Consider the following 16,786-nt stretch of genomic DNA (forward strand, 5'->3'; position numbering starts at 1 on the left):
GGCAAGTAATCCAGTGAAGTTTCAATTGTGTCAGGATTGAAGTGACTTTGCACTGTGCAGAACCTTTCTGACTGAGTGATGTTCTTTCCTACGATTTGCATAACCAACAACAATTAATCATTGTTAAAGAGGGACATCTACTGGATACAATGAATATTTCCAAATACCTATTGCATACCAATTTACACTGATGGCGGGTGATGCAAAACTTCTCCCCAGTCATTGAAGATGTGGAGGTGTCCACCTCAGTCCAACAATGGCAAAGTTACAAATCACACAACATCAGGTTATAGTCCAACAGGTTTATTTGGAAGTACTATGATCCTGCCCCACTAGTACTTCCAAATAAACCTGTAGGATTATAACCTGGTGTTGTGTGATTTTAAACTTCGGTGAAGATGACCTTGACTATAATGTCATGGAAAATTGGGCTGCTGATTCACTAGCACTTATTTAGCACTAACACCGATGGCAATTTTCACTCCCAATTAATGGAAATACTGCATTTTCAAATAGTTCATTGCAAGCAAAAATGGAAAATAACATGCGCAAGTCTTTACCGTTCATTTACAACATTACAGAAAATTAATTATGGATAAAGAAAGTCAAAAAAAGGAAGCTGAAGATATCACGGTTTTGTTTGCTAATATAATCATCTTTCACTATGTTCTCAAGGATATATACTATTTGTTTTACATTGCAATAATTCTGCTGGCCATTGAAATTATGCCAATAAGTATTGGGTAATACTATCTAGCCTTAGAACCAGCCATGAAGATACTGTAACAACTGTAAGACCCCTATATTAAATGCAGTAAAATTTGTTTGCTGTTTCAATACCACAAACATTAAAATTCTCAGTAATTTAAAACACTTGAGGATCACTGGCCTCGTACTGAGTAAATCACTTCAGTATAGTTGATCTCTTAAGAAACAGCATGAATTGATTACAATAATCTACTTTAAACATTCTGCCTACCTACTTCATCACCAACTGCTATTTTGTTAAGAAAATTGCACCATAGAGGAGCATCCCAAGGTTTTAAATGAAAATTGTTATCTCTTCAAATAGTTTTATCCTTCAGTATTTTCCCATAATGAAATCCTGCAGTCCTACGATAATTATATATACTAACCAAGCTATTTGACTTTTATTTCAGTGTTTGCAGTTACTATAAACATAAATAATCATCTAAGCCTGAACTTGACGTCAAAAAAAATTTCCAACCAAACAAATTGACTTTTTTTTCCATAAATGGTAAATAAAGACTGAGAGGAGTGTATTTCTCATGTATTTTCAAATAAGTCATTGATACTTTAACACGTTGTGAAAACAGACAGTATTAAAGGAAATTTCAATCATAAGATCAGCTATGGATGGATGCGCTGGTACAAAACTTATCATTTCAAAAATAAATCCTATTGATTTAACATTAATTTAACATTAAACTAAAAAATAAAGTAGCTGGTGAAGTGTTCACCTATAGTGGCAAAAAAAAATGTCTTTTTAGACCAGAAAATAAGAAGACCAATATGAATTTCATATTCTTTGATTTTAATACTATCCAAAGTTAAATTTTTCGTAAAATTTGTGGCAAAAGCTTCTCTAACTTTTAATAGAGTGTGATAATAGCAATAAAGTAGCAAATTAGATTTTGTTTAATTCTACTTCATAGTAAATTTGCATGAGATCAGTCATAGAGGTCTTCAGTACAGAAAAGGCTCTTCAAGCCTTTCTAGTCCCATTTTCCAGAACTTGACCCATAACCGTGTGGGGCTTGGCATTTCAAATGTACATCTAAATACTTCTTAGGGTTTCAGCCTCTACCACCCTTATAGGCAGTGAGTTTCAGATTTCCACCACCCCTGGGTGAAAACATTTTTACTCACATCCCCTCTCACCCTCTTGGCCCTTACCTTAAATCTGTGCCCCCGGTCATTGATCCCTCCACCAAGGAGAAAACTTCTTGTCTACCTTGTCTATGCATCTCATAATTTTATATATCTGAATCATGCCCCGTCTCAATCATCTCTACTCCAAAGAAAATAAACTCAATCTGTCCAATAACTTCAAGGCTAAAATTCTCCAAGCCAGCCAACATCCTGGCAAATCTGCTCTTCACCATTTCCAGTGCAATCACATCCTTTCTATAACATGGATTCCAGAACTGCAAACAATAATAGCAATGCAGCACAGAAAACTCTCACAAACTCTTCATTGCAGTCAGCTGTTTTTGCAAAATGAAACTCTTTTCAACAAGTGTATCTCCTGTAGAGTTGATATGCAGACTTCCAAACATAGAGGAAATGTTAGCAACATACCTGTGCTCTGCCTATTCCAGCTTCAAGGTTGTATAGCAATACATGTACATTTACCTGTTATTCAGTTATGGTTCACAAAGTAATATACTCTGAATGTCCTGATAAACCTAAAGACACTTTTTCTTCATTTTTTTGTCCACATACTTACAATCAATAAGTTTGAATGTGAACCAGTTCAAAAACAGTGACATTTTTTACACTTAAGATGCCAGTGAAAATTCTACTGTGATAGCTTTCCACAAATGGCTGACTAAGCCTGACCTATTAGTTAGTGGCCAGTTCTGAGGAAGGGTCACCAGATCTGATTTCTCTTCACAGATGCTGCCCGACCTGTTGAGCTTTTTCAGCAACTTCTGTTTTTGTTTCTATTAGTTGATGGCTCAGTTGATAATACACGCACCTCTAAGTCTTATGTGTTCAAGCCCAGCTGGAGGGAAATGTTGCTGTGTCAGAGATTATGGCTTATGGATGAGGTGTCAAAGTATAAAACTGTTTCTGTTCTCCAAGGGCAGCACGCTGATCCAATGGTTAGCGCTGCTGCCCCACAGTGCCAGGGATCCGGGTTAAATTCCAGCCTCTAGCAACGGTCTGTGTGGAGCTTGCAGGTTCTCCCTATGTCTGTATAGGTTTCTGTTGTTCAAAGATGTGCATGTTAGGTGGATTGGCCATGCTAAATTGCTCATAGTGTTCAGGGATATGTAGGTTAGATGAGTTAGCAATGGGAAATGTAGGGCTACAGGGAAAGAGTAGGGGATAGGTCTGGGTGGGATTCTCACCAGAGGTCAGGGTGGAGTTGTTGGGCTGAATGGCCTGTTTTCATACTGTACAGATGTGAAAGATTCCATGGCAATATTTCCAAGAACAGCAGGGATGTTATCAACTGTGTCTTTTAGTAAGTGTTTATTCTTCAATCGATGTCACAAAAGTTGATTATCTGATCATTATCTTGTTGCTGGTTGAGGGGGTTTCCTGTGCACACCTTAGATACCATGTTCCCTGCATTTCAACAGTGACCATACTATGAAAGTGCTCCTTTGACAGTAAAGTGTTTTTGGATCCTTTGGGGTGAAGAAAGACACAATATATATGCAAGGCTAGTATATTTCTTTTTTTTTGAGGGAAAACTGCCTCTAATTATTTGGAAGCTTTTATAGCAAAATATATGTATGATTTTCTCAAGTTTGTCCTGGCACAGTCTTGGACACCAAAACGCAACTTCCACGTTAATGTCAGAATAATGAAATTCCTTGACTGGTAATCCTAGCATTTGTTTTCAGTTCTAAGTCAGACATCTATCTGCTCATTGTGTAATGGATTCACTACAGTGTGAAAGTCTTGAGCATCTGGTTTTGAACAAATGGGGTAGGTTTTCTATTTTGAGCAAGGTCATTTAGGACTGGGAGCTTCTGTAAAGTCAGCCGGAAATGGATTGCACCAGCTGGACTCAATTTTCAGTGGTCAGTTTGCTTTCTGTGGTGCTGAACAAATCTGAATTGGGCAAGATGAATGCTCAAAGTTGCAGTTTAGGTGAAATTCCGAGTAATAATTGTCATTTAAAATGCATTGGATGTAAAAGGAAGTGGGGAAAAGGTGTCAGATCAACTAATCTGAAAGGAAACTAAATATTGAGCAACAAAATTGGGTTGACTGAAAATGACAGAGCAATACAACCCCCTCTTGCATGTTTCATGGATGGGGAGTGGATATTACAGCACAGAATGTTGGTGTGCTTGAATAATTTTATAGACAGAGTCTAGATTAGAGAGATGCTGGAAAAGCACAGCAGGTCAGGCAGCATCCGAGACGCAGGAGAATCGACGTTTCGGGCAAAAGCCTTTCATCAGGAATACAGGCAGGGTGCCTGCAGGGTGAAGAGATAGAGTTCCCTCTTTATTCTCAAATGTGATTTGAATTTGCAGGGGTTTTTTTTCTTTTTTTATGGGGAGGGTCATGGGGAGATGGAGGAATATGGGGTTCAGAGGTAAGGGCAGGATTGACCCCCAATCATATATCCGATCGCCCTGGTCTTGGGGAAATTAGGGATCCTGTCCACAGTCCAGTAGGTAGACCTCCCTTGTACTCCAGTGGGGAAAGTGACCATCTTTCTTGCTTGGCAGGAGAGTAAGTGATTGGGTAGGCAGTCTGTTGAAGCCCTTATTTGGCAATTAATTGATCACTTGACAGGGTGAGCAAATCTCTGGTAGACATTCTTGCCCAGAACCTACTTGAGGAACGGATGAGAAGAAAGCAAGAATCTCTCCAAGACTAAATTTCCCAATTATTTCCACTCTAAGCTCTTATTTCCACCTCCAGGAGAGAGAAAATTGGACCTAATGAGTTTTCATTATAATTCTCTTTCAAAAGCTCTGAAACAGCAAAGATCAAATATTTGAAAAAATTAGTATAAAAGCTGCAATATCTAATTAGATTTTTTTAAAAAGGTGTCCTAAATGCCTTTAAATTTGAGTGTAAGAAGCATAAACCAAGTTATTCTTAACCTGGTTGTCCCTTATTTTCCCAAAATTGGATATATTGGTGAACAAAATATTTATGTCCCCCAGGACACATAATAAAACATTGTCCCCATTAAACCATGGAGCCATGTTTCCAAGCACAGACTTAAGACAAAAGGATGTAAAATGAACCCAATCTTTCAATCAAATCATCAGATGTAAGGCAGCAGCATTCAAATCAGGTTTGTCTGAAACTTTCTCGCCATTGTGTAACATTATGACATGAATGGGCTTTAATAATTTCTAAATTATGTGAAAGTTCATCAGCATCAATGTAAAAATGTGAGCTGAATTACAAAAATAAATTTATTAACTTAATAAATTGGTAGATTTTAAGTAATTTCATCACTTTGAAATAAATCACTGTTTCAATGAGTGTCGAGTTAGCAGGAAAGGCTTTGGCATGGAAGGTTAAGGAGCAGGAACAAAGGAACCAGAGTAGGCCATTTAGCCCCTCAAGCCTAGCCTTCTATCAGTAAGATTACCTATGACTAAACTTGCAATAATCTTTGTGAAAATGTTATGTCTATGCTGTCTGTGAAATGTCTTTGCTTTCACTTTGCACCAAAGCATACTCTGAAATGTTAAATTCTGAAAGTTATATTGGAACATATCTCTGTCTTTAGCAATAAGTTTGATATTGGATAAGTTATATTTGCAAATGGCTGGATTGTCAGAAAGTAAACCACAACACTTAAACTACCAATTGTTCTTAATTAACTACTGCTTGTATACTTACAAAGGAAAGTGAATTTCACATGTAGTACATTTCATGATCTTTAAAGGGGAAAAGAGACACAAAAATTTAAATGGTTTAGTGTATATTTATTCTCTCACTTTAGTTTAAAAATGATTAGAACATTAATACCAGCCAGCCACATGTGAAAAAACAAAATGTCAGGATATTTCTGGTACAAATTATTTAACAGAATTTCTGGTTGGTAAGTCTAAAACTGACGCAGTGAAACAGGATAAAGGACTTTGGATATTTAGGAGAAATTTCTCTAATCAGAATGTTATGAATCTCTGGATACTCAGTCATTGAGCACATTCTAACCTGAGATATCAATGCATATTTGGATACTAAGGATGGAATTTAACATTGATAATGGGCATCATGTCTGCCGGCTGGAGAAATGACAGGAGCTCCTGGGAAATTTTACCTTTGTTTTAGAAGGTTCAGTAGACTTTAGTGGTCATTGGACACTTAACAGTGCATCATCTAGCATTCACCAGGAATGAGGACTCGGGGGCTGGAAATCCTTTCAGGGTCACTTTAAACCATGGCTGCTGCTAATTCACCCTCCAGAAAGACGTATTTACAAGGAGTCCAGGAGAAAGGTGCGTGAGGGTGGCACATGGTTTACAAAGGGTCACAAAAGACGGGGGGGGTATAAGATGGTCAGTAGAAAGGACTGGAGACTGGCTCTCATTGGGGTCCTTCCTTCCTTGATGCAGGGTCCTACAATCATGGAATGAGTCCATTTGAAAACAAAACTCTTTCTCTTTGCTTTGCTGGCTCTGTGTGTAGCGACTCTCCTCCATTCACTGCTGCATGAGAAGCTGCAGCATCAGTTTGAGATCCATGAGTGGTTATTCATTGCCCACAAGGTCCTCAGTTCAGGTCTCGGCAGAACGACTGTCCCATCTTGGATTTCCCATCCTGGGCGTATTCCCAGGAGCTCCTGTAATTTCTCCAGCTGGCAGATGTGATGCCCAGCACCAATATTAAATTCCATCCTTCCTATCCAAATATCCATTGGTGATAAGGTGGCAGGTTCCCCATCGCACACTATCTTGCCCAATTTATGAATACAGTGTTACAAAACCCACTACTGAGTAGGCATTATGTTCTGCCTAAGGGGAAAGTCAAGGAAGATAGGTGGTGGGAATTAAGGTATGTAGAAAAATACCCATGATCTTACTAAATGGAGGAGCAAGCTCAAAGGATTATATGGGCCTACTTTGCTTCAACTTCTTACATTCAGATATAATTGGTAGATGCTCTTTCTTAAATATGCCAAAAGACTTCCAGTGTATGCCCATAAACCATCAATCTTAAAGAAATGAAACTGTTGCGATTGACAACATTTTGTATCATATTTACCCTTCTATTTTACAAATTCATTAATTCTGGTTTATCATTTGATAACGAAGTTAACATTTTAGAATGTGGCTAATACTTTCCAATAAACGACATAAATGAAGATGATCATTTGTTGCCATAATCCCTGACCTACCAATCTGCACTGAGACAACTGACAATATGAGGAAATTGAGACAGACTTTTCAGAACAGCAAGATTTTATTGATCAGAAAAGACTGAGCAGGCTTTTCTTTCAAAATGAAAGGTCAAATGATAGCCTGAGGGTTTTCAATATTAACAGAAGATTTGGTGGGATAGAGGTAGTGATGCTTCCAGATGCTGGCAAGATGAGAATCAGGAATATTAATACTGGCTAGTCACTATTAAATCCAAAAGTGAATTCTGGAGAAACTGCATCAGCCAGTGAGCGGTTAGAATGTGGCATTTGCTATCACAGGAAGTGGATGAAGTGAGAAGCACAGATGTGTTTTGGAGGAACGTATTTAAGTGTTCTGAAGAAGGGTCATTGGATTCAAAACCTTAACTCTGTTTTCTCTCTGTGGTTTCTCCAGCAATTTCTGCACTTGTTTGTTTTCAGATCTCCAGCATCTTACGTTCTTTGTTTTATTTTGTGTTTAAGGAGAAGCTGAATAAGCAGCAGAGGGAGAAAACATGAAGTGACAAAGTTAGATGAGGAAAGAGGAGAGAGGGTCCATCTGGAGCACACACTCTTATGGGGATAACAAACTGCTTCTGTGCTGTAGATCATCATAATGGCTCTCAAAGAGAAACTTACCAAAGCAAAGTTGTCTTGTATTTTTTTATACCAATACTCACCACTGAAATCAAGTCATCTTCAGGAATAGGAAGCTTTTCAATTTCTAACTGATGGTCATTGTTTGTCACAAAATGAATGCTTCGCTCATTGGATACTCTAGGTAAAACGGATTTGACAATCATGGCAGGATGAGGTCTGCTTTGGTCTGTATACTTGCTCAATGGTGGCATTTTTATTGTGCTTCTTGGCATCTCTGTGCTACTCAAGTCCAAGCCTTTATTGATGCTCTGTGCTTTCTGATAAATCATCATTGGCTTGCCATTGCTGGCTGACTTCTTCTGACTTCTGATCTTGAAGTATTCCTGATCTCCTGAAAAGCAACCTGAAAAGAGAATAATTTGAGGGAGGCCAATTACATTTTCTGCAAATTAATTCAACAATTAATACAATATTTTTGCCATTAGTGGGCACATACTGTTTTGTTCTATGATGCTAAAGTTAAATTCATTGCTACTTAAGTAGTGAGGTTCGATTTGTAAGCAGGATTAGCCACATGAGATAGGTTTATCTGGCAGCTTATCCAAGAATTCAAAACATAGTAATTAATCTAGCCCACGACCTTTCAAGCATACTGGTTCATTTTGCAATTATCTCATTAAGAAAATGTATAAACAATTATTTTACTGTTTTCTAGAAGCAGAAGCTAATATGCACCAAATTTTCCATGTGCATGTACCAAGTACTTGGGTTAGTCTGTGTCCAGGTCTGCTGTTCTTTTCTGTCAGCAATAGTTTAGGCTTGGCAGAGGGCACACACCAATTCACTCAGTTATGAATTGAAAAAGGTCAGGAATGCCTACATCTTCCCCCTTTTTCTCATGGAATGCATTCCTAGTGGGCAGGAGAAGCTACTATTGAAACAAATGAGATTACATAATATACACGAAATAGGGATAGTAAACAGATGCTAATGGAAACTTATTTCATGGCTTTATATTGGATGTATGCTGTTTCCAAATCATACTACTCGGTGTTGTTGGGTACTGAACTGTTACAAAAGCATGTTTAAAGAACCAAAAAGACATTTACTCAACAGTTTTGAGGTTACTTCTAACTTTTTATTGTATCCTCTTAATTACTTCATACAACCTCATCTCCATTTTGGAAGGCACAAACCAGGGGTCATTCCATCATTTGTTTAGACCTTACATCTATGTCTAAGCTTCCCTTCCCTTATTCATTAGTGCAGCATTTTCTCAGCTCTTGCTTTAATCAGGCAAAATCTCTGCTTAGTTGAAGTGCTTTAAGATCTCTATAGACTGCTACAATTTTTGTCAGCTTATTGTATGGGTCTGAAGCATATAATTCGATGCTGCATCCAGCTCCTCACCTTCATCGATCAAACCCACTTTGGTAAATAAATGGCTTGCTTCATTTCTTTAAACATTTGTTAACATTGTATTTGTAAGAAAGTATTATTCAATTAACATCTGTACTTCACGAAAACCTTTATAATACTGCTGAAATCTGTCTTGGTCCTGTTTTCCATTATTGTTGGTATTTGAGTAACAGCACTGAGATTCTTAAGATAATTGTGTTTTTAACTATATTTTTAAAATGTTTTATTCTTGTGTTAAGGTCACAGATTCCTGTCCTATTGTAATACTTCCATTTAATTGTTTTGTTAAAATTAATTTAATTTATACCTGGCTTCCAACACCCAGTGACAGTCATTTTTATTTGACTATCATCCCTAAATAGATTTCTGAATTAAAACAGAAATACAGCTTTTAAATAAGTAAACAGGCATGGGAAAAGCAAAAAGGTTATTGGCAATTAACTGTTTCCATAGCAATTCTGAAAATTAACTGCCTTTTTTCTCTCATTAACCTTGCTTAAGCGTTAGCTGAAAAATATATCGATGGGTAATTCATATGATGCTTTTCTACATCTATGCAAATTTACAATTGGATCCGTGCATGGTTACACAGATGGATAGACCTGTGAAATATGAGCAGTACCAACAAGTTACATTGTGGCAAGATTGGCACCAGTTCATATCTATTTTAACCAATCATCCCCAATACATTGGGTGAAACAAGACTTAGTTACAGGGTAATAGAATATTCAGCCCTTCATGCACATTCTGCTATTCAATGAGATCACAGCTAATCTGTACCTTGACAGCATTCCTCCTGTTGGCTCTATGTTCTTTTCCGGCGAGGAAAAATAAATTGCTCTCTGATTTAAAATTATTGTTGAGCAAGCATCAATAGTTTTTGTGGGAATGAGCTCCACATTTCTACCAATGTGGGTACAAAAAGGGAGATTGAGAGGAAACAAAGAGAGTGCAGCAAGAGGACTGAAGAGGTATCGTAAGAGAGCGCGGTGTGGAACAGTCTGTGGTTCACAGCTGACCAAAGATATTCAAAGGAAAATCAAAATATGGCAGCACAAGGAAGTAGCTGACTACTTTCCTCTTTTCTCTCTCCAAGATAGGATATGTGTTCAAATTAGGAGTTAGAAAATGAAAAAAATGTTCAATTTAGGTTCGCATAAACATAATTTAATTGATAAGTTATAAACACAGCAGTTCTAAAGATATTCATTAAAATTAATAACTTAAAAAGGGTACTAATGGGAACAGAGGGTTTTTTTTTATTTTCATCATGGATGGGCACCTGTGACTTGTTTGCAATTCCTGTGTAGATGGGAACTTCAGGACATCTGACTTGGGTATCATCTTTGTTGGAAGTGACTCTAACTTGAGCTCAGAATATTTCAGGAAGCTGGAGTCACTGTAGTATGTCCAGAAGGAAGAATACAGTCCAGAAAGTGGTCGCTTGACAGGCAGTGAAGTCAATGTAGTAGGTGATGGCCATCCAAAAGAGTAGGAAGAGGCAGGTAGCATAGAGTGAGTGCCATTTCCAAATAGCTAGTCAGCATTAGAGACTGTTGGAAGTGACAATGCTCTGAAGGAGTGCAGCCCAGATCAATGAATAAGAGACTGTAGAGTAGGGAACAATGATGCGTGGACATGCAGTTGTCATAGGAGATGTCACAGTCAGACTATGATGATGAGAAACATGGAGCCATTTCTGTAATTGGCTTCATGAGTCACACATAGTGCATTGCATCCCACATGTTAATGGAAAGAGAGGGTGCAGAACATTTTGTAAGGGGAAGGAAGAGGAGCTAGATATTGTGGTGTGTGTTGGTACTAATGACAGTGGACAGTATTGAGGTCACAGAGTCATAGGGCACAGAATTGGCCTTTTGGCCCTCTGAGTCTGCACTAAATCATTCCTTTTGTTTGTGGAATACAATCCTAGTGGGCAGGCGAAGTTAATATATAAAACAAATGTGATTATATTATGTATTTAAGGAAGGAACCGTTAGCATACGCTAAAGCAAACTTACATCCTGGCTTTACATTGAACAATACTAGGCATTGGGGCCAATTCTGGGACTGAAAACAATTAGCGAGTTTTGAGAAGATTTGTAGCTCAGGTTGAGGTTCTGGATGTAGGTTTGCTCGCTGAGCTGGAAGGTTCATGTTCAGATGTTTCATCACCATACTAGGTAACTTCATCCTCGAAATGATTTGGAGGTGCCGGTGTTGGCCTGGGGTATACAAAGTTAAAAATCATACAACACCAGGTTATAGTCCAATAGGTTTATTTGGAAGCACTAGCTTTCAGAGTACCGCTTCATCACCTAATGAAGGAGCAGTGCTCCGAAGGCTAGTACTTCCAATTAACCCTGTTGGACTATAACCTGGTGTTGTGTGATTTTTAACTGTGTTCATCCTAGGAAGTTTCATCCAGAGACTCAATTTAGATGTTACCTAGTATGGTGACAAAATGTCTGAACATGAACCTTCCAGCTCAGCGAGCAAACCTGCATTCAGAATTGAAAACAATACTTAGAAGGGAGGGATTGGGCCTCAATAGGACCATGTTCAATGTCATTGTGGGAAGGTTCACTAGTGTGGCTGGAGAGGGTTTAAATTGGCAGGGGTGTGGAAAGTAGGAAAGAAGAATTATGGTGCATACAGTTTGGACTTTTGGACAGTACTAGAGAAGGAAATGCCATACTAAATAGGAGCAAACTAAGAAAGACTACAGTGCAAAATCAGGATTACAATAATTGGAGATAAATGCACATTGAATAGTGAATAAGGCAGTTTAGCTGTAAGCACAGGTAGCAATGTGGAAGTATAATGTAGTGGCAATCACAGAAACAAAGCTCCAAATCATGAAGACTGGGTATTTGTTATACTAGGATATGAAGTATTTAGAAAAGATAGAGAAGGAAAAACAGGAGTTGGATTTGTAAAACCAGTTAGGAACCACTATCTGCAGGATTAGAGAGAGGAGATGTCCTTGAGGGGGACAAGGACTGAGACAATTTGGTTAGAACTGAGAAGCAAAAAAGCTAAGATCATACTTTGTGATGATGTGAATGGTTGGCAGGGAGGAAGAAAATGTGACATAAATTGGGGTGCAGCCAGCAGCAATTTTACCTATAAATCTTGGTGTGGGGACAAGGAGGTATTTGGCATGCACCCTTGAATCAGACAGAGAATCAAACAAAGTCACTCCTGATGTTGGTTGACACTGCAGATCATTAAAAGATTGGAAGTAACCAAGAAAAATTTCAAGCGCTTTGGAAAACCAATTTAAACACACCATCCAAATTTCTTGCCTCAATAATGAAACAAATATTTACTTTAATTACAAATTGTTTGTGTATTAGCTGAGACAGAAACAGTAAAATTTGTTTGCTAATCTTTTAACTCTTGACCACTATATTGTCTTATGCATTTTCAATTTATTCGTAATTTAACAACTTCCTTAAACAAAGGCAATTAAGGTAATCTAGATGATATCTGTCATGCTTAGACATGATTGAAAAAGAATCAAGTTATTGACATAACTGTGAGCAGCTATTTCCGTACCAAATGGAGAAAATTCATTATTCATTTTGATATTTTAAATTATCTAGTTTTTTTTTAAAAAGTTGGAAATGCTGATCTTGTGAATCCATTACTGTTTGTTGATTCAAAGATCATTTAATTGATCTTCAGCACTGTTCTAACAACTCTACAAGGATATATCGTCAGATTCAACTAATTTGCATATAACAATTCATTGTGTCTTTATACTTCTGATAACTATTTCCTAAGGTCCAAAATTTGTGAAGGACAGATTTTACAACACAGAGATATCATGAAGTCTTCTTGAAAACCAAATATTTCACATGAATAAAAGCAGAAACTTCTGGAAACACTCAACAATTCAGGTAGTATTGAAGTTAATGTTTCAGGTCAATGATCTTTTAGAAAATAGGAGCTCATCAACCTGAAACACTGGATCTGATTTTAACTTTGTGTAGGTGGATGGGTTTTGAATGGGTTGTAACCACACCTTAGAACTCTGTTTCCTTAAGGCTGGCAATTTCTAATATTTTCTGAATATTTTACAATTTTCCCATGTACACAATATTTTGCTTTTGATTGAATATCAAACAATCACTTGTACACATCCTTTTACTTCTAAAATTGTAGACATTTAAATTACTTTATTCTTTAATGAGCCAGTCTTCCATGAAATTATAGAGTCATTAATGGATTATAGTAGGCAAAATTCTATGTCTTAAAGCAAAGACGGGTTAGAAATAAAATATTATTGATGCAGCGCAGACAAACCAAGAACTGGCCTCTTAATTCTGAGCTGCTTTAGATTTTCTTCCCTTCTAAATTTTGTTTTGGAGCTCATGAAACATTTTTATTAAATTCTATTGAGAGCTACCACCTCTTGGTGAATTTTCATGATGACAGCTGTTTACATTGGAAGAGCAGTGACAGGCAGTTCACATAATCTTGCAAAATGTATTAAAGCACCTGCTAAATTAATAGAAATAAATTTCCAAGAATGTAGCTTAAATTTTATTCATTTCATTGCACACAAGTGGTATAAACAAAATCTTCAGAGAAATGCAGTGAATAATTTATTCTGCTTCAGGGTTTTAGTAATCCATTCAGTCACTCTTCCAAACCCATTATACATTCCTCAGACACAGAATGACTTTGATGTTCGTTTGCTCCCTTTGGAGCACCCAGCACTTATCTGTGAATTTCCACAGTGTGCAGAGCTTAATGGGTGAAGTACCAAATTGGCTCAATCAGGAGCACTCTCACCTCTGATTGAGAAGCTTGCAAGCTTAAGATTACAACATTACTACTGATATATTTATATGCACCTAGTTCTTTGTAGAAATAAGGGGTTGCTAATAGTCAGAGCAATGCTATTTGAGTGAAATGTTGAAAGCATAGTCCTATTCTTTTAGTTCAAGTGGACTGATGAAGGGTTTATGCTTGAAATACTGACTCTCCTGCTCCTTGGATGCTGCCTGACTGGCTGTGCTTTCCCAGTACCACACTCTTTGACTGCTGTTTCAACAGCACCTTCTGGATCCATGACATCAAGAGCAGCAGATCAATGAAAACACCATCACTATGATCATCCAAGACATGAACTATTTTGTCTTGAAGCTAGGTCACCATTCCTTTACTGCCAATCCTGAAGCACCCTTTCCAACAGCACTATGAGTGTGTTCGGAGTATGGCTGACTATCTTCTTCACAAGGGCAATTAGGGATAAACAGTAAATGTTGGCCCAGCCAGGAATACTCACATCCCTTGAACAATTAAATAAACAAAACATGATAGATATCATGGCCTCTCTGCAGGAAGGTCAAGAATCTGGTAGAGACAGACACAATGGGCAGAGTAGCTTCCTTCTGTTCTGTAAATTTTTCCACAGCTTTTAAATATCTAAACAGGAGGGATATGCAGAGATGTAGGGAGAGGACAGATATTGGCAGGACATAAACTGCTTCCTAGGAGGGCCTGCATAGGCACAATGGATCAAATTGCTTTCTGTGTCACAATAAATCCATGATTCTATCACTTCAGCAGCTCCTCAATGTAGTGTTTCAGGTCCACCCATCTTCAGCTGCTTCATCAACAAACTTTCCTCTATTTTCAAGTCAGAAGTGGGGATAATTGCACAGTGTTCCATCATGGCATGGTGGCTCAGTTGTTAGCACTGTTGCTTCAGTGCTATGGACCCAGGTTCAATTCCAGCCTCAGGTGAGTGTTTGTGTGGGTTCCCTCTGGGTCCTCCAGTTACCTCCCACAATCCAAGGATGTGCAGGTTTGGTGAACTGGCTGTGCTAAATTGCCCAGTCTTCAGGGATGTGTAAGTTAGTGCATTAGACAGGGGTCAATATGGTAGGGGAATAGTTTTAGGTGGGTCACTCTTTGGCAGGTCAGTGTGGACTTGTTGGGCTAAATGGTCTGTTTCCATACTGTAGGGATTCTATGAAAAAATCATTGGCAATTCTGCAGATACTGAAGGGGTCCATGTTGAAAAGCAGGAAAAGTGACAAATGGCAAGTAACCTTCATGCCACACAAGAGCCAGGTAATGACCATCTGTGACAGAAAATTCAAACATCTCTCCTTGACATTCAATGGTATTGCCACTCCCAAATCCCTACCATTAGCATTCTGAGAGTTACCACTGACCAGAAAAATATTGAAATACTGTAGCTGGAGGTGGTCAGGGCCTGGATATTTTGCAGATGATTCACCTTCTGACTCTTCAGTGCCTGTCCAAGACAGGAGTGTGATGGAATGCTCCCTGCTTGTAGATTAGTTCAGCTCCAGCAACACTCAAGAAGCTCAGAATATTCTAGAACAAAACCTCCCATTGATTAGTACCCTATCTAATGCCTTTAACATTCAATTCCTCTAACACCAATGCACACTGGCAGTAGGGTGGAGCATCTACTATGTGCAGTACAGCATCTGACTCAGCTGTCTTTGACAGCATCTTCCATACCCACAACCTTTACCTCCTAGAAACACAAGGGCAGCAGATATAAGGGAATGCCACCAGTTGAATGGTCTCCAACAATCCATATAACACCCTGACCTGGGATCGATAAGTGCCAATCCTTCAGTGTTGCTGAGCCAAAGTCTAGCTTCACTCATTTTATTCAGTGATGAAATGTGGGGCTTCCTACACCATATTTCATCAGCGAACAAAAACTCTAGGGTCCAACCCTGCAGTGCACTCCAGGACCTCAAGTAGATCCAAGTCCGAATTGTTTGGGTCCCTGCATTATGTGCAGAGTGTTGCCGTTCTGAAAACGCTGTGGGGTGTTGCACAAGACAGCTCGCTGCATGCCCAGTGGTTGGGATATTTATTTATCCCTAGCGCTAGCCGGGCTGCAACAGGGGCCTGGGAATGCACTGTAGCCCCAGCGCCCTCCAAACCCCTAAGGTACTCCGGATTGACAGAGACACGATGCTAAGGGAGGCCTGGCCGCTCTCCCAGGCTGATACTGATCCCTGCATTTCCATTTTGATCTGTAGCTATATCAGACAAACCATCCGAAATGTCACCTGGAGAGAACGGCAGCTGCATTTCAACAAGTTCCAAGGGTGGATTTGACATACGTCTTTTTTTTTGTTGTTTGGGGTGGTGGGGGTGTGACTGAGGAAGGGAGTCTCCCTGCCCCCTTACCCAAGTCGTAGATGCGCTGTTTTCAAACGCACCGCTGCTCAGGGGCTGCAGATTGAAAAAAGTCAGATGTAGAGGGACCTACCTGCAATCTGGAGCTGAAGCAGGGCGCATACGAGCCGGATACCGAGCCAGCCCTGCATGGTGTTCCGCACACTGTCACCATCCACCGCCAGGTATCAGCAGCACAGAGATCTGCCCAGCCCAGCCCCAGCGCCGCTCTCCAGGGGGGAGGAGAGGTAGGAGCCGAGCAGACTAGCTCAGCAACCAGCGGGCACTCTGCGTCGGTCGCAGCCGGCAGCTCGGTCTGGACGCAGCCCTAACGCATAATGGATCTGAGGCTCCGTCTGCTCCCCTACCTCCCCAAGACAGGTCTGCAATTCCAGCAGCGCAAAGGGAGACAGGGGGAGGGGAGGCTGGGCGAATGGCTATAGGTTGGAGGGGGGTAGCGGTAAAGCACCTCCTAGCAACAAAACATCGCGTGTGTTTAACATT

The 16,786-nt window shown here is 39.2% G+C and overlaps 1 protein-coding gene across 1 annotated transcript in view; it reads right to left on the reverse strand.

Annotated features, from left to right (window-relative positions):
- LOC132824896 (receptor-type tyrosine-protein phosphatase R-like) overlaps positions 1 to 16,566 on the reverse strand; it is a 215,802-nt gene extending 199,236 nt beyond the window's left edge. Inside the window, exons 1-2 of the mRNA XM_060839743.1 lie at positions 16,377 to 16,566; positions 7,759 to 8,081 (exon numbers count right to left, since the gene is read on the reverse strand). Coding sequence (XP_060695726.1) covers positions 7,759 to 8,081; positions 16,377 to 16,434 — 381 coding nt within the window. The 5' untranslated portion in view covers positions 16,435 to 16,566. The remainder of the gene's footprint in view (positions 1 to 7,758; positions 8,082 to 16,376) is intronic.
- Between the last annotated feature and the right edge of the window lie 220 nt (positions 16,567 to 16,786).

The sequence above is a fragment of the Hemiscyllium ocellatum genome, chromosome 19 (assembly GCF_020745735.1).
Source record: "Hemiscyllium ocellatum isolate sHemOce1 chromosome 19, sHemOce1.pat.X.cur, whole genome shotgun sequence".
Lineage (NCBI taxonomy): Eukaryota > Metazoa > Chordata > Chondrichthyes > Orectolobiformes > Hemiscylliidae > Hemiscyllium > Hemiscyllium ocellatum.